At 36.4% G+C, this 26,659-nt stretch overlaps 1 protein-coding gene across 1 annotated transcript; it reads right to left on the bottom strand.

Moving 5' to 3' along the window:
* Window positions 1-7,838: 7,838 nt before the first annotated feature.
* GLRX (glutaredoxin) lies at window positions 7,839-21,837 on the bottom strand. The gene is made up of 3 exons (XM_051994057.1): window positions 21,558-21,837; window positions 13,446-13,565; window positions 7,839-10,082 (listed from the first exon to the last, which is right to left on the bottom strand). The coding sequence occupies exons 1-2, from the start codon at window positions 21,762-21,764 to the stop codon at window positions 13,452-13,454; spliced, it is 321 nt and encodes a 106-aa protein (XP_051850017.1). The 5' UTR covers window positions 21,765-21,837; the 3' UTR covers window positions 7,839-10,082; window positions 13,446-13,451.
* Between the last annotated feature and the right edge of the window lie 4,822 nt (window positions 21,838-26,659).

Consider the following 26,659-nt stretch of genomic DNA (forward strand, 5'->3'; position numbering starts at 1 on the left):
GGTTCAATTCATTACTGTTCTATTGGACTTGATTTGTTTCATCTCGTTGTTGAAGAGGGCCACATTCATCAGCTAATTCCTACTTTGTTATGTATTGGGCAACTAAGAGCTTTGTGGGCACCCACAAGTATCCCCAGACTTCTTGACAGCACACAGAATGAAGAGACTTAAAATCAAGTTGACTAGAGTTCTATCGGTGTAAAGAAAATAAAATAAAAAGTGGCAAATCACTTAATCTTTCTTAATCTAAATTTCCTTACTTGCAAAATGGGAATCATAAAACCTTTTATAGTTGTAAGAAGCAAATGAGATAAAGAGGCTTTGCACAACTTAAGGCCCCAAATAGCTATCAGTTAGCATTTTGACAGCTAGATGGCAAGGTAGATGGAGCACCAGGCTCAAGAAGTTCAAATCTAGCCTTTGACACTTTCTAGCTGTGTGATTCTGGGCAAGTCTCTTATCCCTGTTTGCCTCATTTACACAAGTTTCCTCATTTATAAAATAAGCAGGAGAAGAAAACCCTAAATGGAATCATGAAGAGTTTATCACAACTGTATGACAACAAATCATTATCATTATAAAAACTCAGTGCTTTCTTTTAGAACTGAAATGGAATTTACAAAACCAGTTCATCAACCAACAATGTAGTAGAGTGCTTAAAAAAATCACACAACTCAAGGTGAAGGATTGAGGAAATATTGCATTGTTCTAAATGGAAGGACTAAGTACAATGCCCTCCTAGCAAAGGGGAATTTTCTTGGCAAGAATGCAAATGATATAATTGAACTCCCAGGACAAATAAATATAGACTTTCTAAGTTTTGAATAAATACCAGGGTATTATGCCAATTTGAGCTTTATGTAGTGTAAAAGTCCATAATTGTAATGCCAGAGAAATTGAGGCAAGATAGAGATTGGAGAGAATTTAATATTTCATTTGAAAGGGAGAGATTTACTGGGACCAAATGGATCCATGGTTTGGTCCCAGGACTGAATAAGACTATCTTCTCTAAGAATCCAGCATCCAGCCAGCATCCAGCAGCCAATGAGAGTTCTCAATAACATATTTATACCCAATAGCTAAACAAAGGCAAGGGGGTGGAGTCCAAACTCTGGTGCAAGGTACTCTCCAGGCAAGAACCATCAACTGGTCTCTGACAAATTGAGGGGTAGGAATATAAATTCTTACTAACTAGGAGTTAAGAAAGTGTCTGACTAGAGACAAAAAGAAGGGACTAGAGTCCCCCTTTCTGAGTTTACACATTGACAATTTATAACCTTAGAGCAAATAGCCCTGAGTTATATCAGTCTTCATGAAGTGGAGTGGGGGGTTTGCAACTAAGGGGATTGAGTTTGCAACTAAGGACACCAAGGCAGGACCAATTAGGGAATCTGAGGCAGAACAATTAGGAAACTGAGTCAGGACAATAAAAAAGGACTGTGGCACAATATAATGATAATAAGACTTGCAAAAAACTGAGAAAAGATATCAGAAAAAAACTTTTACTCCATTAATTCACATCTGGTTAATGAAAAAAGAGAGAAGAATGAACTTTGTTTCCCTTTCATATGATAGCTATGATATAAACAATCTCTTGAACTCCACAGTAACTTCACTCCTAGATCTTCCAATTATGTTTAAAAAAAAAAAAACAAAACTAAGGGATAGAATCTTGGCTAAAAAAAAAAAATCCAAGGAAAGTCCTTGCCCTCTTGATGACCTTCTAAGATAGTAATGACATAAATGGTGTCTTTGAGGTGCAATATCAAATGATCAGATTGATGTAAGCACCAGATGATAAGCTTGAGGAAAGCAATTGGCACCAAATGTTGGGGTTCAGTCATGTTAAGAATTCACAATGGCCATCTCTTTGACAAAAGGAAGATTTATTTAAGAGAAGAGGTCACAGACAAAATGAAAGAATACAATAGACATTAGGAATGGTAAATATGAAATAGATTTGGGAGAACAATAGAGTTATCAAGGAAAAGGATTTTGGAAGAATCATTTAAAGGAATATGCCATGAGGTGGGAGTACTCCATTGACTGGTAGGGCAGATTTAGAAGGAAAATTTAACTGGGGGGGGGGGGAGGGAGAAGGAAGGAGGAGGCTGGAGGGGTGGTGGTGGTGGTGGTGGTGTTGAACTTGGATTTCTGACTGTACACAGCAAGGTAGGGCTAGCCATAACCTCCACAAAGGGTGGGACTATAAGGCTGTACTGATCCCCATCAATGTCCTTCCTTGCTAGCCTCAAGGAGTATTTTTATAATACTTCAGGTTTTCTTTGCCAACCCGAGTAACCTAGAATCTCATCATAGACATAGGTAACTATAATACATAGTATTATGGTATGAGGGGCAGAGTGATATTAAAGATAACAAACTGACCTTAAACCTTAAAACCAGACAGACAATTCCAATAGACTTGTGATATAGATAGCTAGATAGATATAGATTTATATAATATATATATATATATATGTACACAGAGAGAGAGAGAGAGAGAGAAACTGCACATTTAACCTACATTGAATTTCTTGCTGTGTAGAGGAGAAGGGAGGGAAAGAGGGAGGGAGAAAAATTTGGAACATTAAGTTTTACAAGGGTGAATGTTGAAAACTATCTTTGCATATATTTTGAAAAATAAAGTTATTTTTATATATGTTATATATGTGTATGTATACATATCATATATATATATATATATATATATAAAAAACCAACAACAATTTAAAAAAAAAAAAAAACACAAACCAGGCAGATCTGACCCAACTTGATTCACTTCTGGCACTGGTAACCTAGGAAAAATGTTACATTTAAGATTTTTATTAAATAATGATGGCAATAATTGTTGATTAGAATTTTCCTTTAGAAGTTAAATTCCACTAGAATTATCCAATGCAATAGTAATATTCTCCTTTTTGTTGTTGTTTTGGACTGGACCTGTGATTTTATTGAAGTAGTAAAGTTCTAGTGAAGAGCTGTACAATTTGTATTGAGAATGATTTGCCCAGGTCACCTGTCCAGTGTGTTTCAGAGGTAGAATTTGAATTCGTCTTCTTGACTAAGGCTGGTTCTTTTCACTCTACCACACTTCCTTTCATTCTCAATTTGTTGTTGTTGCTCAGTTATGTCTGACTCAATTCCTCAATAAGGAACTGAGGCAAACAATGTTACGTGACTTGCCCAGGGTCATACAACTAAGTGTCTGAGGCTGGATTTAAACTCAGGATCTTGAGTCTTCCTTACTCCAAGGCTGGCACCCTATCCACTTCACCACCTAACTGTTCTTTGACTCATTCTCAGTACTAGAAACCTGATTCCATGAGATATAACAGGCTTTCATGTATTGAGAAAGCTGGATGGTGTGTTTCTCCTATAATGTCTTTTACAATGCCTTAGACATAATAGGCTCCTAAAATTTCTCAATACTGGGCATACCTTTTCTTACGTCCCCAAATAAGAATCAGATTATTATTTGTTCCCAACTAATACTTCTAAACCTTTACTTGCCTTTGGAGTTTATATAATCCCATTATATCACCCTGTCCAAATCCTTATCATTATCATCTACTAACCAAAAGGACTTTCTCATCTTCTTCAATATAATATTCTCATCTTCTTCAATGTAATATTCTACTCCACACCAACTGCTGCAATTTTTAGTTGCTTCAGTATTTATAATAATAATAATACTTACCACCCAGATCATCTCCCTCCCTGGCCTCTTTATTCATTTTACCTCAGCCACATGGAGGGTCGATTTTGATTTTAGAATATTCCATGATTTGAAATCACTTTTCCTAGAGATTCTGAATTCAGAAATTCCTTTCTCTGACCACAGTCTTCTATTCTTCCACCTCTACTTATCAACTTATCAAACTTAACAAATTCAGAACCATCTTTATGCTGATCTCTGATCCTTTAATTCCTCCCTTTTCCATCAACTGTGTTCTGGCCTCTTTTCATAGTCTTAACCATGTTAACCTTTCAAACCAAATCCCTTATTCATTTTCACCCTTAATTTGCAACCCTGGATTAATATTAATAGCACCTAACCCACCTAACTCAATTCACACAAGGCATATTACAACACTGTTGAGTATAGTAAGAGCAATATCTGCTTTGCATAAACTGAGATGGTTTCCCTTGAAGAAAATAAGAAGGCCATGCAAGAAAATTGGTTGGCCTTAGAACTAGAGACAGAACCATGAACATTTCTTTTGTCAGAGGTATAAAAAACCCAGTGTATAGGGGAGTGTGTGAGTCAAAGAATTAGCAGGATTCCCACTGTCCTGTGGAAAATCGTTTTGATTCAGGACTATTACTATGGTGAAAGCAGAGGGAGAGGATAATTATATTCCTTTAATTCTTTTTGTGAAGCAACTTTATTTTTCTTGATTTTGTTTGGTCCATGAGTGTCCTATTGTATCTGACCCCCAAGTTCTGAATTATTGAACTGGACTGGCCATTAGACCCATTATAAAATCATGCTACTTAGCTTAAAGTAAGTCTCACAATCACACAAGGGAATCTTTTATTCATCTCTACTTGACTGCCTTTCAGACTTTTCATAACAGCTGTTCCTAACATATTCTTTTTTACTTCGGCTCTAATTCTATACCATCTCCTCTCTCTCTGAACTTATAAGATAAAAGCCACAAGGGTGAAGTTTCTTCTACCTCTCAAAACTAGTCTTCTCTTTCCTTTCAGACTTAGAGGATTAGATGACCTTTTTTTGTGAAGGCTAATCCATCCATTTATACCTTCATTCTAATTCCTCCTCATTGCTTCAGCAAATAGTTCCTTTATCATGTTTTCAATTTCTTTCTCTCTTATAGGTTCTTTTTTCTTTGTCTACAAATATTTTCAGTCTCTTCCATTTTTTTTTTTTTTTGGCTGAGGCAATTGGGATTAAATGACTTGCCCAGAGTCACACAGCTAGGAAGTATTAAGTGTCTGAGGTCAGATTTGAATTTAGGTCCTCTTGACGTCAGGGCTGATGCTCTATCCACTGAGCCACCTAGCAGGCCCTTTTCCATTCTTAAAAAAAAACAAAAACAAAAAACAACTTTCCCTTCCCTTGCCAACCTCTCAGATTATTGACCTGCAATTGTCCTTCATTATTTAGAAAGATCATTCTCTACTTCATTTTTGGCCCTCTTTCTTCTGCCTCTCTTTAGTTGAAGGGACCCCAAAACTCTAAAAATCCTTGAAGGACAAAATCTCCTTCAACTCTGTCTCAGTGAGGGACCCCACCTGAGGGAAAGCAAACAAGACAGTTTTATTCTGTTATCTAGCAAAAGGAATTCCAATCCTATTGAATTGAAGAAACTCATTGAATTCCAGCTGAAGCTGAAACCCAGCCAGTAGATGAGCCAACTTGGGACTCCACCCACGAGTTCCCTTCAGCTTGTAGCCAAAGCTCCTGTTATAAAAGAGCCAAACTAAAATCCTCTCTTTGCAGAGGTTCCAAACATGTCATGCTATGCCATGCTAGGCTATGCCATGGAAACCTCTGCCTGCTGGGATAATATCTTTTCCAGTGTTATCCTCTCTTTATTCTCACCTATTTTCCTAATGAGACTTTATGCCTCTCTGTCAGGATTTCTAACCTTACTTCCCAATCCCTATAATTAAACCTCTTTTATCTATCTAGGTTTTCGGGTTTGTAATTTCCCCAAAACTCCCTACCCTTGCACCAAATCCCAAGGGGTGCAGGGGAGCCAAACCTCTCCATTTGGTTCCCTGAAGCCTGAACCTGCCACTAGACCGCATCATTTAACTCCCTGACCACCAGAAACCCTAATCTCATTTTGGTTCTCTAAATCTAGACCTTATCATTTGGTTCCCTACTTAAAAGAACCCTAAAACCTAAACCTAAACCTCATCATAGTGATTTCATGTACTTAAGACAGTGCTTAGCACATAGTAGGTACTTAACAAATACTTGTTTCCTTTCCCTTTAAGTGCTTAGTGAATAAATAAGTTGATGAACAAATCAATAACTCAATGGATAAATCAACTAGAGAATCAGCGGCTATCCTAGGTAGAGATCCTGTGATACTAAGTTCTTCATTTACTTCTCTGATTTCATATGAAATTTTGTGACCAATCTCAACTTCTCTCTAGAGTTCTGGTTCTTATTTTCCATTTGCTCACTGGATATTTCCACCTACCTGTCATATGGGGCATGTCAACCTCAACATGAACAGTTTATCTACTTATATTATGCCCTCCTCAAAACCCTTTTTCGTGGAGAGCACTTTCTGTTATCCAAGTTGAAATCCGTGAGTTGCCTTTGACTCTTCCTTCTACCTCACGACCTACATTCAATCATCAAATTTTGTTGCACCTACCTCCACAGTATTTGTTCCACCCTCTCATCTCTTTCTTTCCCATTTTAGGCTTTCATTAACTCTTATCTGGACTATTATAATCACTTTCTTCCTTGTTCTCCTGTTTCTAGTCCAGCATTTTACTCAGGCCATTCCCCACACCTAAAATGTACTTCTTTCAAATCTGCCTTTTGAATTCAAGATCTTTTTTCTTCAAGGCTCAATCCAGGTGTCACCATCTTCAGAAAGTTTTTCCTGAAATACCAGTTCCCCAGATAAAAACGATCTTTTTGTTCCTCACATTTACTTAGTCCACTATTTAGATCTCATTTGTATTCATCAATGGCTGCTTTGTTTCATACTTTGTGTCTACTGTCTCCCATTAAATAACAATCTCCTTAAAACAAGGCCTGTGGCATTAATAATTACGAACATCAAGCATTGTCTTTTACTTAAATACTTGGTACATATTTCCTGAATTAAATTCAGAGTATAGTATTTCTGTCTATGTAATCAGGCTTTTTCTCTTGGGCACATATAGGGTAAAAGAAAGGAAAAATATCACAAATAACAATTCCAACTTCAGTCTGTGCATTGCGTTGATTTTATTAACAAGGTGATTTTTATGCCCCTCTCATCTCAATGTAGAGATAGAGAGGAGAGCAGAAGGAAGGAGAAAGGAGGGGCAGAATGAGAATGAATTTCAAGGCAAAATCTAATGGCAGAGATTCTTAACCTGAAGTTTACCAACTTGTTTTTTTTTCTTTAATATATTTTGATTGCTGTATTTCTATAATACATTTTATTTGTAAATCTGTGTATTTTGTTTTATGTTTATAAAACATTTTGGAAAGGGGTCCATAAGTATCATCAATGTCATGAGAATTTTTGCTTTCCTTTTTCATTCTTATCAGGTCATGGCCATTTCTCCTAGTTAGATTATTGAATTGGCTGAAACCTGTTTCGTAACATGTGAAAATTTACTCAAGGCCTCAAACATTCCTTAAATAAGAAGCCAAAAAGGAAATCAAGTCTTCCTGAAGTAATTTGACTTGCCTTACTGGAGGAAGGATTCCAATTGGCTCTGAATCTGTAGTTATCTTTGAAGCAAGTAAATGTTCCCTCTCAATCAACCCTTTGTGGATCATTTAAATATCATTTAATCTGTAACCAGATTTAGTTTACCTATAGTCTAACTATGTCTATTTCCTTAATGAGATTATGATATTGTTTAACTTTTCCTGAATGTGAAAAATTATTACTCTGATGTAATTTTTGATTATAAAATCCTAGAGAATCCCAATCTTTCTCTGGGATTTTATTCCTTCTGAGCCTGTGCTTAATCACAGTAAATCTTGGTTTTTAAATTTGGAAATTTCTGCACTGTGATAGGTTTATCAGTAGCAGTAATCTATCAAATGAACTCAGTTGAAGTTATTTCTCCCATAATACCACAGGATCAATGAGACAAAAAAGATGAAAAATCTGACAGACATAAACTTTTACATCTGTTAAAATTTATTATTAGCATAATGGTATACATCATTTGTATAGATTGATTTTTAATATCCTGTATTATGATATATTTTTATATATATCGCATACAGTGCAAGGGATAGTTATAAGGAAGCATCCAGTGTCTCCCTTGTGGTGTAGTCCTTCAATCAAGTTTAGTGTCCAATTGATAAAGGTGTAAATGAAAAACAATATTCCCAACTTAAACAAACCGGCAGAGGGAAAGATTCCTGTATGCAAAGAATTCTAAACACCATTATTAGGCAAAGGAAAAGACAGCCAAGTTGTAAAAACACCAGAAGAATGCAAAGCTACTGAAGGAGGGGGGAAAAAAGGCTTTTTCCCTCCAGAGTTCTTGAATGCAAAGAAACACTTGGAATAAAATGTCAGTGGGAGCTGCCACTATATAAAACTTGTATTTTCATTGGTCTTGTTGCTGCTGCTTTTGCTCCCCCTCCCCCCCGCTCTGTCCAAAGTGCCCAAGGAGTCACTGAAAATCAGGAAATATCAGTTTTAAAAAGAACTGCTATTAACTGACCAGCATTTTATTTATTTTTTTAAAATTGTATTAATTGGTCTGAGATGTGGCTAAAGTATAATCTGTACATTCTTCTCTTGAAGACAACACTCCTTTTAGAATGGTGTAGATGATTGCCTTTTGAAAATGCCTAATAAGGCTGGAACTAAAGAGATCATAAGATCAACTATTAACTATTGTGAGGTATGTGCAAGAAATTTTCATCAAGTCCTAGTCTCAGGCATCTCCTAGGTTCCCAGGCATTAAAGTAAAGCAAATCAGTGCCAGAGGTCTAGATTTCTGGTTGGATATACAAATGGGTTTCAGGGTCCTTAGTCACAGGTAGCTCTTAAGTTTGCACATTACTTACAGACTACTTTGTATTTTGAGGAAAAGCTGTAATGTGGATTGTTTGTGAGGGAAGTAAATGGTTAGGAGAAATTGACCAAAAAGATGGTGAAAAAAGCTATTTGAGCCCGATTTTAATATCTTTCTTAAGGCTATGAGCTCACTGGATGTTTGGTTATTATTTTATTTCTCTATTTTTATTCTTACTCCATTATTGGATGAGTTTCCTAAACTCTCTGGATGCAGTTTTTTTTTTTTTTCTTTTCCATGTGGTATTGAAAAGAGGCATTATTCAATAGGCTGTAACCAAGATAATGTATTCAATATCTTTTATTTCATGATTATTAAAGAGAGAACCAAACCTAAAGCTACTATTTTTGTTGGTACCCATTGAAATTATACATGATTTCATTTACTTGTGATTATAAATTATACATTTGAATCATATATAACTTCATTTGCTTATGATTATGTTATTCATTTGAGTTATACATAACATTATTTGCTTATGATTATAAGTTATACATTTGATTTATATATTATGATCATGATTTTAGAAACCTGATAAAAATTTGACCCACCAATGAAACAACTGTAGAACAAGAAGTTCTAGGAAATGAAACCACTTTCCTGAGAATTGTGACTACTATCAGTGCTCGTTAATGCTAAAACAAAAGCTAAATTTTAAGTTAAAGGATTCTCAACTTCCCAAAGGACTTAGTTGCAGAAATCAGGTTTTCTGAATGTTACAAGTTGATCTGCTCCCAGTACTCATCTATGAAGTGAGTGAGGTAGAACAGATGGCCTTTCAGATCCCTTTTTCCAACCCTAAATCTATGTAAAGAGAGCCTGAGAACCCTAGCAGATGGAAAGAAAATGTGAAGAATAGCAGGAGAAAGCTTTCAAGAACATCTTTCAGCCTGTCATTTAAATCTCTGAGGCTTCTTCCAACTCCCAAACTATAAAACTCTGATCTTAAACTCACTCAATCCCAAGTCAGAACCTAGTAAAAGCCTTTAGAAGCTAGCTGATTTAACCAGAATAAAACAAGCATTTCTATGGCATTGGAGTAAAATGAGGATTGAAAAAAATATTGGATTGGAGTAACATGTTTTGAAGTTCCTCCCATAGGATTTGGGGTGAATTTAGTGCTTCTTATATTGCACTAAGAAGTTATAATATCCTAGATCATTTGGAAATGTGAAAGATAATAGAAGTAACATCTCCAGAAGAGGTAAAAACTTTTCTGGTTTGACATTTTAGAAATTAAAATAAAATGTTCTTGCAGGATAGGAGGCACTGAAAGAGAGGCAAAATAGGGATGTATTCCAGCACATCACAGAAGATTCAATTTTCCAAGTGTCCTGCAGTAAAACAAAGAAATAAGATTATTTTTTAAAAGGCAACTCCCCCCTCCATCTTTTCCTCTAGAATCCTCTCTAGAATATATGCATGAGATTCAAATATGATCTATTATAGATGATAACTAAATAATATGCTATCAAAACACTGGTGTGTGATACTGAAAAAGAATTTTCAGTTCCATAGGCTTCTTTCCTCATTTGCAAAGTGAACAAGCTTAGATGACTTCTGCAACCCTTCTAGCTAGAATATTATATAAAAGAAAATATAAAAAGCTGAAGAGGGACTCTACTTCCCTACACATACACATATCTACTTCTGTGTGACTCAATGTCTATACAGATATATACAATTTGTCTACATAAAAGAAAATACATATATATGTATATATAGTCTGTGAAATATATATATTAGTTGGATTAGTCTCTGAAGTTTTTTCCAACGCTATTTCAATGTTGTTTTGAGGAAAGCACTCAAGAGCCCAGATCTAGAGTGCAAAAAGTCCTTTAGAGGTACTCTATTCCAACCCCTGCTCCATCTTACAGAAGAAACTGAGGCACAACAAGGTTAAGTGTGTATCCTGAAATAAATCAAAAGTGAAGGAATAAAGTGTTTTTAATTGAAATGACAAGGTAGCTACCCTGAGGGACATCCCACCAACAGACTCACAGTAAAAGATTCTTCATTGTGGGGCAACAAGATTATGTGATAATCAGTTATGATGGACTTGGCTCTTTTCAACAATGAGGTAATTCAAGGCTATTCCAGTAGACTTGTGATGGAAAATGCTATTCTCATCCATAGAAAGAACCTTTTTTTGTTGTTTATTTGCTTGGTTGTGCCCTCCCAGTCCTGCCCTTTTCCTGTCTGTTCCTCCCCTCCCCCCCCAATCCAATTTTCTTGTGTAGAATGATGAATATGGAAATATGTTTAAAAGAATTGCACATGTTTAACCTATATTGCTTTGCTTGCTGTATAGGGAAGTGGGGGTGGGGTAGGGAGAAAAATTTGAAACACAAGATTTTGCAGAGGTGAATGTTGAAAACTATCTTTGCTTGTATTTGGAAAAATAAAATACTATTAAAAAGAAAAAAATGTAAAATGTTCTTATACCTTTAGGAGCAAAGAGGGGAGGAAGATACATTAGATAGCCAGTTTACCCTCAGTCATCCAAGCATGGAAAACCACTCATTCTGGCCGTTTTGTCCTTTATGCCATGAATCCCAATGGAGGAGGGCAAAGACATTAGGAATCACTTTGGAAACTGGTCTAGCTCAATCTGGCTTTGTTTACATGATAAAATCCTAGTGTGTGACTTAGAGTCCATTAGGTTGACCTGAACCATATCCTACCTTGAGGGTAGGAATGCAAGGACATTACTGGAATTCTTACATTTCTAGGATCATTAAAAGGTAGCGATAGTTAATATTTCATTCGGTACTAACAATTTCCTGTCATTATGTTAACAATTATATGAACAATTTTCTGTCAAGTGACTTATCCAAGATTGCACAAGTTCACATATAAGCAGACTTAGGATTAATATCAGGACCTCTGACAAATTCAGGGCTCTTTCCACTATTATCAGTGCTAAGTAAATGAATTACTGTGTTTTATTATTGCTTTGGCTCATAGTAATATTTTATGGTATTTTTGCAGTCTATTACCAATTCTTGGTATTGCCTTTGCTTTATTTCTCTCGTTTAGTCAGTGATTTAGTATAACTTCCTTTTTTTGTTTTTGGCTTTTTTTTTTTGGAGTCAGTTTGCCTTAAGCAATTTGCCCAGAGTCACACAATTAGTGTCCAAGGTCAAATTTGAACATAGGTCCTCCTGATTCCAGAATCAGTGCTCTAACTGCACCATCCACCTGCACCTCATGTTTTTTGTTTTGTTTTGTTTTTAATAAAAAGCTATTCAGCTCTATCCCCAGATTATACTATTTCTGTAAGTCTAAGCACAATGATCACATGTTCACCAACAACTAGCTTCACATCAGCATTATAAATCAATGCTTGAGTAAGCATCCTGGTAAGTTGAAACTTTTGCATGGTTTTTTGTTTGTTTGTTTGTTTTGCAGAGTCAATTGGGGTTAAGTGACTTGTCCAGAATCATGTAGCCAGGAAGTGTTAAGTGTCCGAGACCAGACTTGAACTCAGGTCCTTCTGACTTCAGGGTTGGTTCTCTATCCATTGTCCCACCTAGCTGCCCCAATAGTCTTATTTTCATAAGAATAACAGAAAAGTCAGGGGCCATACTGTTGAACAAGTTACGGGATCAAAATTTCTTTTCTAAAAAGTTCAAACAGGCTCAGTCCTGCTTTACTTTGCAACCCACTGTCTTCTAGTAATCTTTGGTCAGAAACAGTCATCTATTTCTAATCTAATAGTCTAATCTCATAGTCAGCCCCAGATAATTTTTACTTAGAAATTAACCACCACCAATATGGCCTTTCTGCCTTCTCCTGGCTGTCTTTGCAATTTTTTTTTTGAGGCATTTGGGTTTAGTGACTTGCCCATGGCAGCTAGTAAGTGTTAAGTGTGTGAGACCACATTTGAACTCAGATTCCTGACTTCAGGGCCAGTGCTCTATCTATTGTGATACCAAATGTCCCCTCTCCAGTTCTGGAAACATAATCAATACTGCTATTGCTATTTGAAAGATTATGTTAATTTATAGGGGTTACATTTATCTCTCCCTTAACTTCCCAAAGGACACTATTTCTCTGTGCCTTGTCTTCTCCAATTGAAATAAAAACTCCTTGAAGGCAGGAACTGTCTGGCTATTAATTCTTGGCACACCAGTAAATTTGTTTATTCAACCAGTTTCTATCCTTAAGATCCTTGTGGATAGGTATCTTTTTATGGTTTACCTCTGTTCTTGGAGTCAACTAAATGGGTGACAAGGCAGCTAGATGGTAAAGTGGACAGAGTACTGGGTTTGAAGTCAAAATGACTCATCTGAATGCAAATCTAGTCTAGGGCACTTCTTAGTTGTGGGATCCTGAGCAAATTACTTAACCCCGTTTGCCTCAGTAAAATGAATTAGAGAGGGAAAACTGGAAAACTTCAGATAGGGTCATGGAGAATTGTACATGATTGAACAACAACAAATGGTGACAAAATATAAGCCTATTTACTAGATGAAAAAAAGCCCCAGTGTGACTCACTCTGTAAAATGGAAAAGTTCCAAATGACTAACATCACTGAATATTTCATACCCAGATGTCCAAACTACTCATAGCTGGTTGGCCTTCTTTTCCCCTTAGCCAGAAAGATTACACAAGGCACAATAAACAAGACAAGGAATTCCTATTCTCTTAACTTTTCCAAAAACCTTTTAACTTCTGTGACGCCTGCTACTTACTGGAAGTTAATGTAACACGCCAATTTGTTGAAGCTTTTGTAGCAATTGGCCATTCTGTTCCAGGGCTACGAGATCTGAGCATCCACCAATACAATCTTTACCAATAAAAACCCGAGGCACCTGAAAGAAAAAAAAGGCACAAACAGATGTAAAGGGCTTAAATTATGATTAGATTTTTTAAATGACTTTTTTTGTTCAGTATTAATGTATGTCCATAACTGAAGAATGCTTCATAATCCCACAAACATCTGTGTTCATGTACACACACACACACACACACACACACACATATACACACGTACTGGATAGAGCAATAGGCTTGGAATCAGGTAGACTTATCTTAGAGTTTAAATCTAGCTTTAGTTACTTGCTAGCTAAGTGATATTGGACAAGTCATTTAACCCTGTTTGCCTCCGTTTTCTCATCTGTAATATGAATTAGACAAAGAAATGGCAACCATTCTTTCCCAAGAAAATTCCAAATGAAGTCACAAAGAAGTGGACCTAATTGAAAGGCAACTGTACAGCAGCAGCATACACATATAATATTCTTCTCTAAAATGTAATCTTCTCTTGTTGGGGTTTTCTTGGGGTCTCTGGGTGCAGTCTTCATTTCAGTTCAGTAATCACAAGTGCAGCCAGGGGTTAAAGTCCAAACTCTTTATTGTCTTTTTCCTTAAAGTCCAAACTCTTTATTGTCTTTTTCCAAGTTTTATCTCCTGTCCTGGGGCCCAATTAGTTTTCTTAGAGGCCTGTCTCTCTTCTTGGTTCCCAGAGCTTAAGCTCCTGTTGCCAGTCCTTTGTCTTCTCTGCTTCTGCCAGCTTCTTGAGGTTCTCCTGAATGTGTCTTGGTTTCTGTGGGGAGGCAGGAGAACCACCACCAAGGTCTCTGTCTTCCCTAGTTCTGATTCTCGCTGAGCTTGTCTGAACTTTATATGCTCTCTTATCAAAGGTGTGAATCTTGTAGAACTATAGTAAGTACTAAGTACATGTACTGAACTAGAGAACTGGTAAGCACCATGCTAAATAACCATTGTCTCTATCAATTCCACTGACTTAGCACCTTGTTTCAAGTTCTGGCCCATAACACACACACACACACACCCACAAACACACACACCCACCCCACATATAACACACACATATGTGTATATATGCATATTCACATATATTTATAGACATAACTATAGTCTGTCACAAGAGTAACTTTCTGCATGTTGCAAACATGAGAATTTTTGCCTTAAAGCTCATTTCAGGGCATATTTTTTTTCAAAGTGATTGTTCCGTGCCAGAAGGAAAAGGTGTTAGATCTGAGAGATGATAAAATCATACTGAATATAAAGAAGTATCAATGAGAATTTTTGTTTAGCATGTTTCAAATTTCCTGTTACTGTTGCTAAGTAACTAAGACAAAACCATAGCAACAGAGTTTCTTTCAAAAAGAGACAAAAAGTAATTTCATTCTAGTAATCTCTACTTCTTAGATGTCTGAAAAAAACAAGATTAATTTAGTATCTTTTCTCTAATATTAGGAGAGTGCTAGTCTTGTAGAGGGAAAATCTGGGATTCAAGTCCCTCTCTTTTGGGGTCTCCACCTACACACATACAATCCCAGGTAAATAAACTGTCCATTTTATGTTTACAGCTATTTAAGAACTGTTTCCTCAAGAGTAAAAGAGAGTTAATGAATAGCAGTAATAAACATTTATTTTAATATATTTATATATCATCATATATTTTAGAATAAACATAACATTGTATATAATACAATATATTGTATAATACAGAAAATAATAGTAATAAAATTAAAAAGGGCTGCGCTTGTGATTCTGCCAGCCCAGGAACATCTGGTATGAAAACTCCCTTTTCTAAGGCAGATGCAAACAACTATCTTAGCAGATAAATTTTTTTTTAATTTTATAATAACTTTTTATTGACAGAACCCATGCCAGGGTAATTTTTTTTACAACATTATTCCTTGCACTTGCTTCTGTTCTGATTTTTCCCCTCTCTCCCTCCACCGCTTCCCCTAGATGGCAAGCAGTCCTATACATGTTAGATATGTTGCAGTATATCCTAGATACAATATATGTTTGCAGAACTGAATAGTTCTCTTGTTGCATAGGGAGAGTTGGATTCAGAAGGTAAAAATAACCGGGGAAGAAAAACAAAAATGCAAATAGTTTACATTCATTTCCCAGTGTTCTTTCTTTGGGTGTAGCTGCTTCTGTCCATCATTTATCAATTGAAACGGAGTTAGGTCTCTTTGTCAAAGAAATCCACTTCCATCAGAATACATCCTCATACAGTATCATTGTTGAAGTATATAATGACCTCCTGGTTCTGCTCATTTCACTTAGCATTAGTTCGTGTAAGTCTCTCTAAGCCTCTCTGTATTCATCCTGCTGGTCATTTCTTACAGAACAATAATACTCCATAACATTCATATACCACAATTTACCCAGCCATTCTCCAACTGATGGGCATCCATTCATTTTCCAGTTTCTAACCACTACAAACAGGGCTGCCACAAACATTTTGGCACATACATGTCCCTTTCCCTTCTTTAGTATTTCTTTGAGATATAAGCCCAGAAGTAACACTGCTGGATCAAAGGGTATGCACAGTTTGATAACTTTTGGGGCATAATTCCAGATTTAGCAGATAAATCTTGAAAAATTGTAGATTTGCTATGTGATCTTGTGTGTGTGTTTGCGCACGTGTGTGTGTGTGTGTGTGTGTGTGTGTGAAGCAAGATTTATACAGAAGTCTTCCTGTCTTTCAGGCTAGCACTCAACCTGCCATCTGGGGGAGGGGATGGGGGGAAGGAGGGGAAAAACTGAAACAAAAGGTTTGGCAATTGTCAATGCTGTAAAATTACTCATGCATATAACTTGTAAATGAAAAGCTATAATAATTTTTAAAAAGGAAGGAAAAAAAGAATTATGTCTAGAAATACACTTGGAAAACTGCTCAGTCTAAAATATTTTTACTTGAAAAGTAACCTTTAATTTCTTTTTAGTCTCACCTTTAAGTCAGTGGAAGTTATGTAGTAAAAATTGGTGTAATAGTTAAAATTAGGTAAACTGGTACACAAAATCCCATCATGATCAATATATTAATAAAGCACAAATTTTACCAATAAATATTATCTCAATTTCCCCAGCTAAGTTAAGATCTCCTGGGGGGCAGCTCTTTTTTATAATTTTGGAGAGGACAGAACAAAGAGTGAGATTGTAGCTGAGAAACAAATTATGATTGATTAAAAGAGCTCAACCTCACGAATGGCAAAAATCTATAAAACTGGTTACAGAGTTAAAGGGTAGGAGACAATATGACTGGTTGGAAATTGGGAATGCGGAGCAAGCAATAATTCCATCCTTTCCTCCTGTGAGTAAGAATTAGTCATTATTTGAGTTTATCTGGAAGACTAGAGATAGTCGACTAGACTTCTTTGGATAACAAAGCAGACATCCTTGAAGGATACTAAAGATACTAGAATGGACTCCCTGGTGTCCATCTGCATACCTCAAAGCTTAACAGATTTCCTTGGAACACAAATAGCATCGTGATTAGCAGGAAAACTCAATTTCTAAACTTAAATCATTACTAGACAGTTGAATTTCTGAACTAAGTTCAGAGACAAAATTATGACTTAGGCAAAATTAATTAACTACAAATAGGATCAATTAAATAAAGAAAAAGACATACTAGAGATAAAGGTCATTCTTCACCTTAGCTACATACCAGTGGGTAGACAGAATACTTAAGGCCTCAACTCTAACACTAAACTTTTAATGAATGGAGACCATCCACAATTTTGTGACATTGCCTCTGAACTAAACCAGTCACAAGTTTCATTTTAAACAGAGAGGGGATTTTAAATAATAGAATATGGGAGCTTCCAAACAGGAGGTGATAATAATTTTCCTGTTGGGAGAGTGTTAAACACAAAGCAGAGTGATGAAGAAACAAATACAGCATGGATAATGTGGTAATGTCAGGAGGATGACTCCTATACTAGAGACTAGCCCCACAAGTTCACAGCCCAAAAAGTTCTTTTTTTTTCCCAAGAAAAATCTTTTTAAAGTAACATAATCATTTCCCAATATATCTCTCTACAAAGTCCTGTTTTGTGACAAAATGTTCATCAAAATTAAACCAAAAAAAGGATGGTATTGACATCCTATACACTACTCTGTATCTCTCAAATGGTAGCTCCCCACCTCTCTACTGAGAAGAAAAATGTGTTCTTTTGAATCTACAGTTATCTGAAGTTCATCTGATACCCTTCAATATTATTATAATCATCATATGTATTTCCCAAGAAATTACCCTAACCCTTGTATCAACTGACATGAGGATTTCTTATTTTAATTAATTTTATTATAGTTTCTCCTCTCTTTATAAATGTACTTTACATATAAATCATTATAAGTAGATGTAATAATTTTACTCTGAAATAAAAATTTCATCTATCTCTGCTATGTACTTGCAGCTTGAGCCTTTTAAGGTATTCTAAGATTCTGCTCCTTTTACTGAGGAGAAAGAAAAAAAAACCAGAAATTGGAAAACTTTTTTCTGGAAGCTTAGTCACTCAGGAAAGAGCAGCATAAAATAAGGGTGTGACAGTAAACTCACAGGGTCACCAATGTGGTAGCGATTTTTTAAAATCAAATTGGGTCTTAAAGACATGTTTTCTCATTAAAACTGTGGTTATGATAGGAGGAAGGGAAAAGAGAGGAAGGAAGAAATGGAGCAAAAGATAATGCTAAAAATAAAAAACCGGCTTCACCCCCAAAAAAAGACCAAGAAAAAAGAAAGTAGTTTATTTAAGATATTCTTCTTTTGGATCACTCCATCTATTCTGGTTCCTTCTCTCCACTTATACTATTGTACTCTTAAATTGGAGTCCTCGACAACTTTTCCTGGATTGTTCTTGTAATTTGCTTATTGTTTTCCTTACATTAGACCTGTCCCTTTTCAATCCATCTACACAGCTGCCAAAGTGATATTCCTAAAAACACCAGTCTGACCATGTCACTCTTTTGCTCATGAAATGTTTCTAGTATAAAATACAAACTTTCCTGTTTGGCATTTGGTCCTTCCCAATCTGACTCCAGAATGAATTTACATTAACTTTGCTTCTCTATTCCAGTCACGTTAGATTGTTCTTGGTGCATAGTATGTGCTCAATAAATCCTTGTTGATTTGGATTATTGATGCTTCTTTAATTTTGTGGAAGAATAAGAAAAACAATTGTGAAAATACGGGAGGGAGCAAAATGAGGAAGTGATGAGGCAGAAGAGAGATATCTTCAATATAACTTCCTTTTTAAATCTGTAAGGTAAATATATTCAGAGATTCCCCTTTCTTCATCCCCACAGTATGAGTCATTCAATTATAATAAATGCTTATACACAATGTAATACAAATCAGCTTATCTTTGTCTAGAAACAAAACCCTTTACTAAAAAAAAAAAAAGTACATATAGCAGCTAAAATAAGATTTCAGAGTAACCAAAAAAAAAAAAAAATACAAGAAACAAGGCAGCCAGTAACAAATGTACAAACACACACACACATACACTCATAACCAATTCCAACAACCATAGTAGTGGTGAGGCACAACAGGAAGTGCTGACTGTAGGGATACATTTACCTGTCCCAGTGCAGCAGCAAATTCAGTCCAGGCAAGTTAATCAACTCTAAGCAGGTCAGTTAGCCAGATAAAATTCCAATTACTCTCCGAGTATATTAGGTTTGAAGTAGTCCTATTCTTCGCTAGCAATCAAATGGCTACGGGCTTTCTCACATACTATTGTACCATTCTCTGACTTCTTTTGGACATTTTTTTGGGACATTTTTGACATAGAAGACTTCCCCCACCGACTACCATGCCTAAACAATCTCCTCTTCCTTTAGCTTCTGTATCATTATTCTTTCTTGTTTCTGTTCCCACCAATGAGATGTAGTCCAGTCTCAATTGGATCATCATTTGGTTTCTGACCTAGGCTTTCTTCTCTTTCCTGTTGATAGCATCAGCTTCCATAAACTCAATTATTATTGACTTGTATGACTTCCAAATCTATTCCTAAACAATATTTGCTGAAATAACTATCTTCTTAAATAGTTGTTTTCATTCTCCTCACTTTTTAAAAAAATTGGTTCTTCTCAGTTTCAATAGTGAGTAGAGAACCCCAAAGTTCATAATGTGATTCTATAGTATTTTTTTTAATTGTCATACTATGATCAGATTCCATCTACAGACTTTTAAGTAAATGATGATGGTTTGTTCATTCTACAACTTCACATAATTATCCAGACTCATAATTTTATTGATATTGGAAGTTCCCAGATGAAGAAATTTCTTCTATACAAAACAAGTGGGCAGCTTTTTGGATTTATAGAGTTGCCCAATCAGTATATAAGAAGCAGAATTTGAACACTGCTTTTCTTGGCTTTCAGCTCATCATCAAATAGTAACACTGATAAAAAGATTTGTCATATACTTGCCTTTGACTAAAACTATTGAACTCTGGGGGCATTTATCACTCATTACATATGCAGATTTGGAGTCAGCTGCTAGAGATTTAAGTAAACTGTCTGCAAGGGCAATCTTTCATGGAGAAAGCAATTTTCTTCATTTTGTGTAGCCCCACATCTTTTTATAACTCAGGCTTTGGAAGCTGGTCATATTTCATTGACATGTAACAGAAACTTCTCCAGACATTATTTTAAAAAATCCTTAAAAACCCAAATGAAGTAGTTTCCAGGACAAAGTTGGCAGACATTTCTGAAGTGAGCTTATAGGAACAAAGTCAGAGTGTCCCAGAACTGTTACTTATTCCATCCTGGAAACAAAAAGGCTGCTTTAACCCAAAATGTTCACCTTTAACCCATAAACTATGCCAAGCAGGTCAGCTTGACTGGTAGCTTCTCATCCACTCTTGTACAAAGGACTCTGGAGTCAGAAGGCCCTAGTTAGAACCCAAGTTTCTGTTTGAATATTACCAGTAACAGGGAGCTTACTGCCTCACACAGCAGCAGCAAGTCCCAATACACTTCCCGTTCAGAATATTGAAATTGTTCCTGCATGTTCTTCCTTTTTAAGAAAATATCACACCCCACCCACACTCTCCACCCCACAAAGACTGAAAGTCACTGTGCTCTCCCTCTGTGTTTATGGCCTCTTTTTTCTCAAATTATGGTTGCATCCTCATACCCATCTCCCAACCCACCCATATAGATAGTAAGTGGAAGACTCAAATCTAGACCACCTTCATATACTAAGTGTCAGAGTGTTTTGTTTTTACTTTGGTTTGCTTTAATATCTGTTTTTTAAGGCATTTTCTGTATGCTATGGTTTGTCTTCACTTAGATATCTTTCTTGCGATGCTCAGATACAGCCAGACAACAGACCTCTCAGTATTGTGTTCTCAACCTAGTAGTTAACTAGAAACCTGAAATAATTCTTTTAGGCCACCTAGTGAGTGAGAATAGAGGAAATGAGGCGCCAAACCAGTTTACATCTCTTTTCAGTTTCCTTCCTCCCTATCTTTCCGGATTTTCTTTCTACCCAGCAGCATTCTAACTTGAAAGTAATCTTTTACTAGCACTGTTTATTTTTAAAAAGAAAGAAAGAAAGAAAGAAAGAAAGAAAGAAAGAAAGAAAGAAAGAAAGAAAGAAAGAAAGAAAGAAAGAAAGAAAGAAAAGAAAAGAAAAAAGGACTCAATATAAATTACTCTCACAGAAACCTCTGGAGTCAGTGTGACTGTCCAAGTTACTTTGAACCTGCTTAGGACTGCATGACATGCTTTTTCCCCTATCTCCTTTCTTTTCTCTCTGATTTGAGAGGTCTGGTGGCTGGGTTCCAAGTCAGCCATTCAAGTATGACAGTGACACTGAATAACTCCTCTCCTTCCTTAGTAGCAGACAGCCCAGAATCAAGATGTCCTTGCAGTTTATCTGACAGAGTTAGCTGAGGCTTTAACGTAGGGTTTTTACCCTTTTTCTTTTTCTGATATATATACAAGGCACCCCAAAACCCTGACTGTAAAGGGGGAAAAAATCCCGCCCCCCGTCCCAACACTCTTCCAAAACAGATACTCACAGTTCTTGCTCCTGTTAGCTGTTGTAAATAGTCTTGGATCGCATTTGTATCACAGTTAGCTGTTATGTCGACAAATTCCAAGGACTCCGGTTTAATAGGCAATTGCTTGAGAAGCTCTTCAGTTTTTCTGCAGTAAGGGCAGGTGGGTTTGATGAAGACCACCACCTTATCGGCTTTGATTTTGCAATTCACGAACTGCTGAGCCATGTTAACAACCTTTCTTATCTCCAACGGAGTAAATATCTAAACCCGGGCAATTGCGCTTGGGGCTTAATTTAACTGTCCGGCTTCTCTTAAAAGGAACCACCCCGGGAGGAGGAGTTTGCATTGACCAAGTCTTGTCTTTTTTTTTTTTTTAAAGAGACAGTGTCTTAAGGTGGGACTTCTGTCTCACATACATCCCTGTGTGGTACTCTATTTGCAGAGAGAAACGAATGGATGTTTGTGATCTTTTGCATGATTTTGTCATGTGTCAGCTGTGCCTTTCCTGGGATGGGCGTCATCAATAAATCATCTTCCAAGAAAAGATAAGGGTGACTGGGCAGAAACGGTATATCAAAGTGGCAGCAGAGATCCAAGGTGACCTTGTCTTCTTGTTTGTTTAAATAAGTGCCCCTTCTAAGGATCGGTGTGTGATGTAGGGCAGAGTGTGATGTAGGGCAGGGTTTCTTAAACTTTTTTCACTCGAGACCCCTTTTTTTGCCGTGAAATTTTTAGCCCCCCCCCCTTGCATATAGGTATATAAAATAGGAATGAAGAAGGGACCCCTAAACTCTAAAACTCCTTGAAAGAGAAAACCCTAATCTCATTTTGGTTCCCTAAATCTAGACCTTATCAGGAATACAAATCAAACATTTACTGATAATAAATTAAAGAAATTTATTTTAAAGGAATTCTTTAGTATACAAAGAATTTACTATTAAGGATGAAGGCAAATTAGCATGTTAGTGAAATGGATGTGCTTGTTTATTTTTGTTTTTTTAAATAGTATTTTATTTTTCCATATACATACAAAGATAGTTTTTGACATTCACCTTTGCAAAATCTTGTGTTCCAATTTTTTCTCCTTTTTTTTCCACCCCCCCCCCTTCCTCAAGACAGCAAACAATCTGATATAGATTAAACATGTGCAATTCTTCTAAATATATTTTCATATTCCTCATGCTATACAAGAAAAATCAGATCAAAAGGGGAAAAAGCCATGAGAAAAACACCAAGCGAACAACAGTAACAACAATAAAGGTAAAAATACTATGCTTTGATCCACATTCAGCCTCTACAATTCTCTCTCTGGATATGGATGGCACTTTCCATCACATCTATTGGATTGCTTTGAATCGCCTCATTGTTCAATGGATATGTTTGTTTATTTTTGCATAAAGTATCAAATCTTGACAGAATATTTGATGCTTAGAAGACTTAGAGCTTTAAGAAATCTTTTATTGTTTCCAAATTTTTTATGACCTCCACATTCAGTTATGTAATCCCATAATGGGGCCTTAACTCATATAAAAAACTTTGGTGTAGGGTATAGTAAGCTACCCTTGGATCCAGGATGAAGTAATTTTAGTTGCTGACTCTGGTGCATTTTGGTTGTGTCCCTTAACCTCTCAGTATCCTAAGCATGTCTAGAGACTGCCAAGGAAATACTAATCTGTGATCATAGAGAGAAATTTCCTCATCCAGGAATGCCCCATATCAATATAATCACAGACGGTTCAGTTCCTCTTTCCTGTTTATGACACGATTATTCCAGCAAAAATAAATTCTCAGCAATCAACTTGAGGTGACTCTTTAAAGAAGGAATGTGAAATGATACATGGACTCATGCCAAAAAAAAAAAAAAAGACTTGAAGCAGTGTTAATATGAGAATAAAGGAGGGAGTAGGGTTAGTTGCACAATACTTAAGATAGTGAGTTGTTGCTGTTTGCAATTGCTTCCAAGTTGGCCCCAATTCTTGGTATCCCTTGTCTAAACCCTGCCACCCCAAGCAATCTATATGACACATAGTAGACTTGATTGATGTTTGATTGAAGTCTTTGGTTTTAGTTTCTAACCTTGTGGCTTCCTCTACTCTTTCCAAAGAATATAGTTTTAGTGAATAAATATCTATTCATCGAAGAAAAAACTCCAGGATAATCAGAACTGATCCTAAAATATAGTAGCAAAAGTTTATTATTACTGGAGGCTTCAAGTAGAAGTTGTCTGTAGAAAGGACTAAGTAGTCCTCTCAGGCTCTGAAATTGTTTACATTTCCAAGGTTCTATAGATTTATTAAACAAACAATATAATCTGACCAGTTAGGCTGATTTTTATCTCTTAAAAAATACTATTTGTTTTATGGAATAATTCTCATGGAGGGAAGAAGAAGAGGAAGGAATGCTAGGGAAAATGATGATAATATAAAATATACATCAGTAAAAACTTGTTTTAAAATAAACAGCACAATCAATAAAGAAAATCTTTTCAAGGTAAAGTTTTCTTTTCACTCAAAAAATTTTGCATGGAAGAGAGACATTTAGAGAATTGCCCAGAAAATCTCTGGCAAGGCAGAGTAGCTGCATCTGGCATATTTTAATTGGGAAGGCAAAGAAATTAATTCCAGGAAGGGACTTTTTGTCCTAATTTCTTCAAAACAAACAAACAAACAATAAAACACTGTGCTTTTTAATTGTGATTTCTTTTGTTATTAAAATTCTTAAATTAAAACTCAATTCATAAGATGAGAATACAGAACCAAAACATGTGATCATGGTAGACATACTACGGAGAATACCTGAGAAAATGAAATCTGTTTTTTTATAATTGTTTCAGATCTCCGTAAAGATTTATAACTCAGGCTTTGGAAGCTGGTCATATTTCATTGACATGTAACAGAAACTTCTCCAGACATTATTTTAAAAAATCCTTAAAAACCCAAATGAAGTAGTTTCCAGGACAAAGTTGGCAGACATTTCTGAAGTGAGCTTATAGGAACAAAGTCAGAGTGTCCCAGAACTGTTACTTATTCCATCCTGGAAACAAAAAGGCTGCTTTAACCCAAAATGTTCACCTTTAACCCATAAACTATGCCAAGCAGGTCAGCTTGACTGGTAGCTTCTCATCCACTCTTGTACAAAGGACTCTGGAGTCAGAAGGCCCTAGTTAGAACCCAAGCTTCTGTTTGAATATTACCAGTAACAGGGAGCTTACTGCCTCACACAGCAGCAGCAAGTCCCAATACACTTCCCGTTCAGAATATTGAAATTGTTCCTGCATGTTCTTCCTTTTTAAGAAAATATCACACCCCACCCACACTCTCCACCCCACAAAGACTGAAAGTCACTGTGTTCTCCCTCTGTGTTTATGGCCTCTTTTTTCTCAAATTATGGTTGCATCCTCATACCCATCTCCCAACCCACCCATATAGATAGTAAGTGGAAGACTCAAATCTAGACCACCTTCATATACTAAGTGTCAGAGTGTTTTGTTTTTACTTTGGTTTGCTTTAATATCTGTCTTTTTAGGCATTTTCTGTATGCTATGGTTTGTCTTCACTTAGATATCTTTCTTGCGATGCTCAGATATAGCCAGACAACAGACCTCTCAGTATTGTGTTCTCAACCTAGTAGTTAACTAGAAACCTGAAATAATTCTTTTAGGCCACCTAGTGAGTGAGAATAGAGGAAATGAGGCGCCAAACCAGTTTACATCTCTTTTCAGTTTCCTTCCTCCCTATCTTTCCGGATTTTCTTTCTACCCAGCAGCATTCTAACTTGAAAGTAATCTTTTACTAGCACTGTTTATTTTTAAAAAGAAAGAAAGAAAGAAAGAAAGAAAGAAAGAAAGAAAGAAAGAAAGAAAGAAAGCAAGAAAGAAAGCAAGAAAGAAAGAAAGAAAGAAAGAAAGCAAGCAAGCAAGCAAGAAAGAAAGAAAGAAAGAAAGAAAGAAAGAAAGAAAGAAAGAAAGAAAGAAAGAAAGAAAGAAAGAAAGAAAGAAAGAAAAGAAAAGAAAAAAGGACTCAATATAAATTACTCTCACAGAAACCTCTGGAGTCAGTGTGACTGTCCAAGTTACTTTGAACCTGCTTAGGACTGCATGACATGCTTTTTCCCCTATCTCCTTTCTTTTCTCTCTGATTTGAGAGGTCTGGTGGCTGGGTTCCAAGTCAGCCATTCAAGTATGACAGTGACACTGAATAACTCCTCTCCTTCCTTAGTAGCAGACAGCCCAGAATCAAGATGTCCTTGCAGTTTATCTGACAGAGTTAGCTGAGGCTTTAACGTAGGGTTTTTACCCTTTTTCTTTTTCTGATATATATACAAGGCACCCCAAAACCCTGACTGTAAAGGGGGAAAAAATCCCGCCCCCCGTCCCAACACTCTTCCAAAACAGATACTCACAGTTCTTGCTCCTGTTAGCTGTTGTAAATAGTCTTGGATCGCATTTGTATCACAGTTAGCTGTTATGTCGACAAATTCCAAGGACTCCGGTTTAATAGGCAATTGCTTGAGAAGCTCTTCAGTTTTTCTGCAGTAAGGGCAGGTGGGTTTGATGAAGACCACCACCTTATCGGCTTTGATTTTGCAATTCACGAACTGCTGAGCCATGTTAACAACCTTTCTTATCTCCAACGGAGTAAATATCTAAACCCGGGTAATTGCGCTTGGGGCTTAATTTAACTGTCCGGCTTCTCTTAAAAGGAACCACCCCGGGAGGAGGAGTTTGCATTGACCAAGTCTTGTCTTTTTTTTTTTAAAGAGACAGTGTCTTAAGGTGGGACTTCTGTCTCACATACATCCCTGTGTGGTACTCTATTTGCAGAGAAAAACGAATGGATGTTTGTGATCTTTTGCATGATTTTGTCATGTGTCAGCTGTGCCTTTCCTGGGATGGGCGTCATCAATAAATCATCTTCCAAGAAAAGATAAGGGTGACTGGGCAGAAACGGTATATCAAAGTGGCAGCAGAGATCCAAGGTGACCTTGTCTTCTTGTTTGTTTAAATAAGTGCCCCTTCTAAGGATCGGTGTGTGATGTAGGGCAGAGTGTAATATAGGGCAGGGTTTCTTAAACTTTTTTCACTCGAGACTCCTTTTTTTGCCGTGAAATTTTTAGCCCCC

The sequence above is a fragment of the Antechinus flavipes genome, chromosome 1 (genome assembly GCF_016432865.1).
Source record: "Antechinus flavipes isolate AdamAnt ecotype Samford, QLD, Australia chromosome 1, AdamAnt_v2, whole genome shotgun sequence".
Taxonomy (NCBI): domain Eukaryota; kingdom Metazoa; phylum Chordata; class Mammalia; order Dasyuromorphia; family Dasyuridae; genus Antechinus; species Antechinus flavipes.

What these genes read in the sequence shown, in the direction of transcription:
- GLRX (XM_051994057.1), bottom strand. Translation starts at nt 21,764, where the DNA reads ATGGCTCAGCAGTTCGTGAATTGCAAAATCAAAGCCGATAAGGTGGTG. An exon ending in AGCTAACAGGAGCAAGAACT is followed by an intron (nt 13,566 to 21,557) that starts GTGAGTATCTGT and finishes TTTTTCTTTCAG; the next exon opens with GTGCCTCGGGTTTTTATTGG.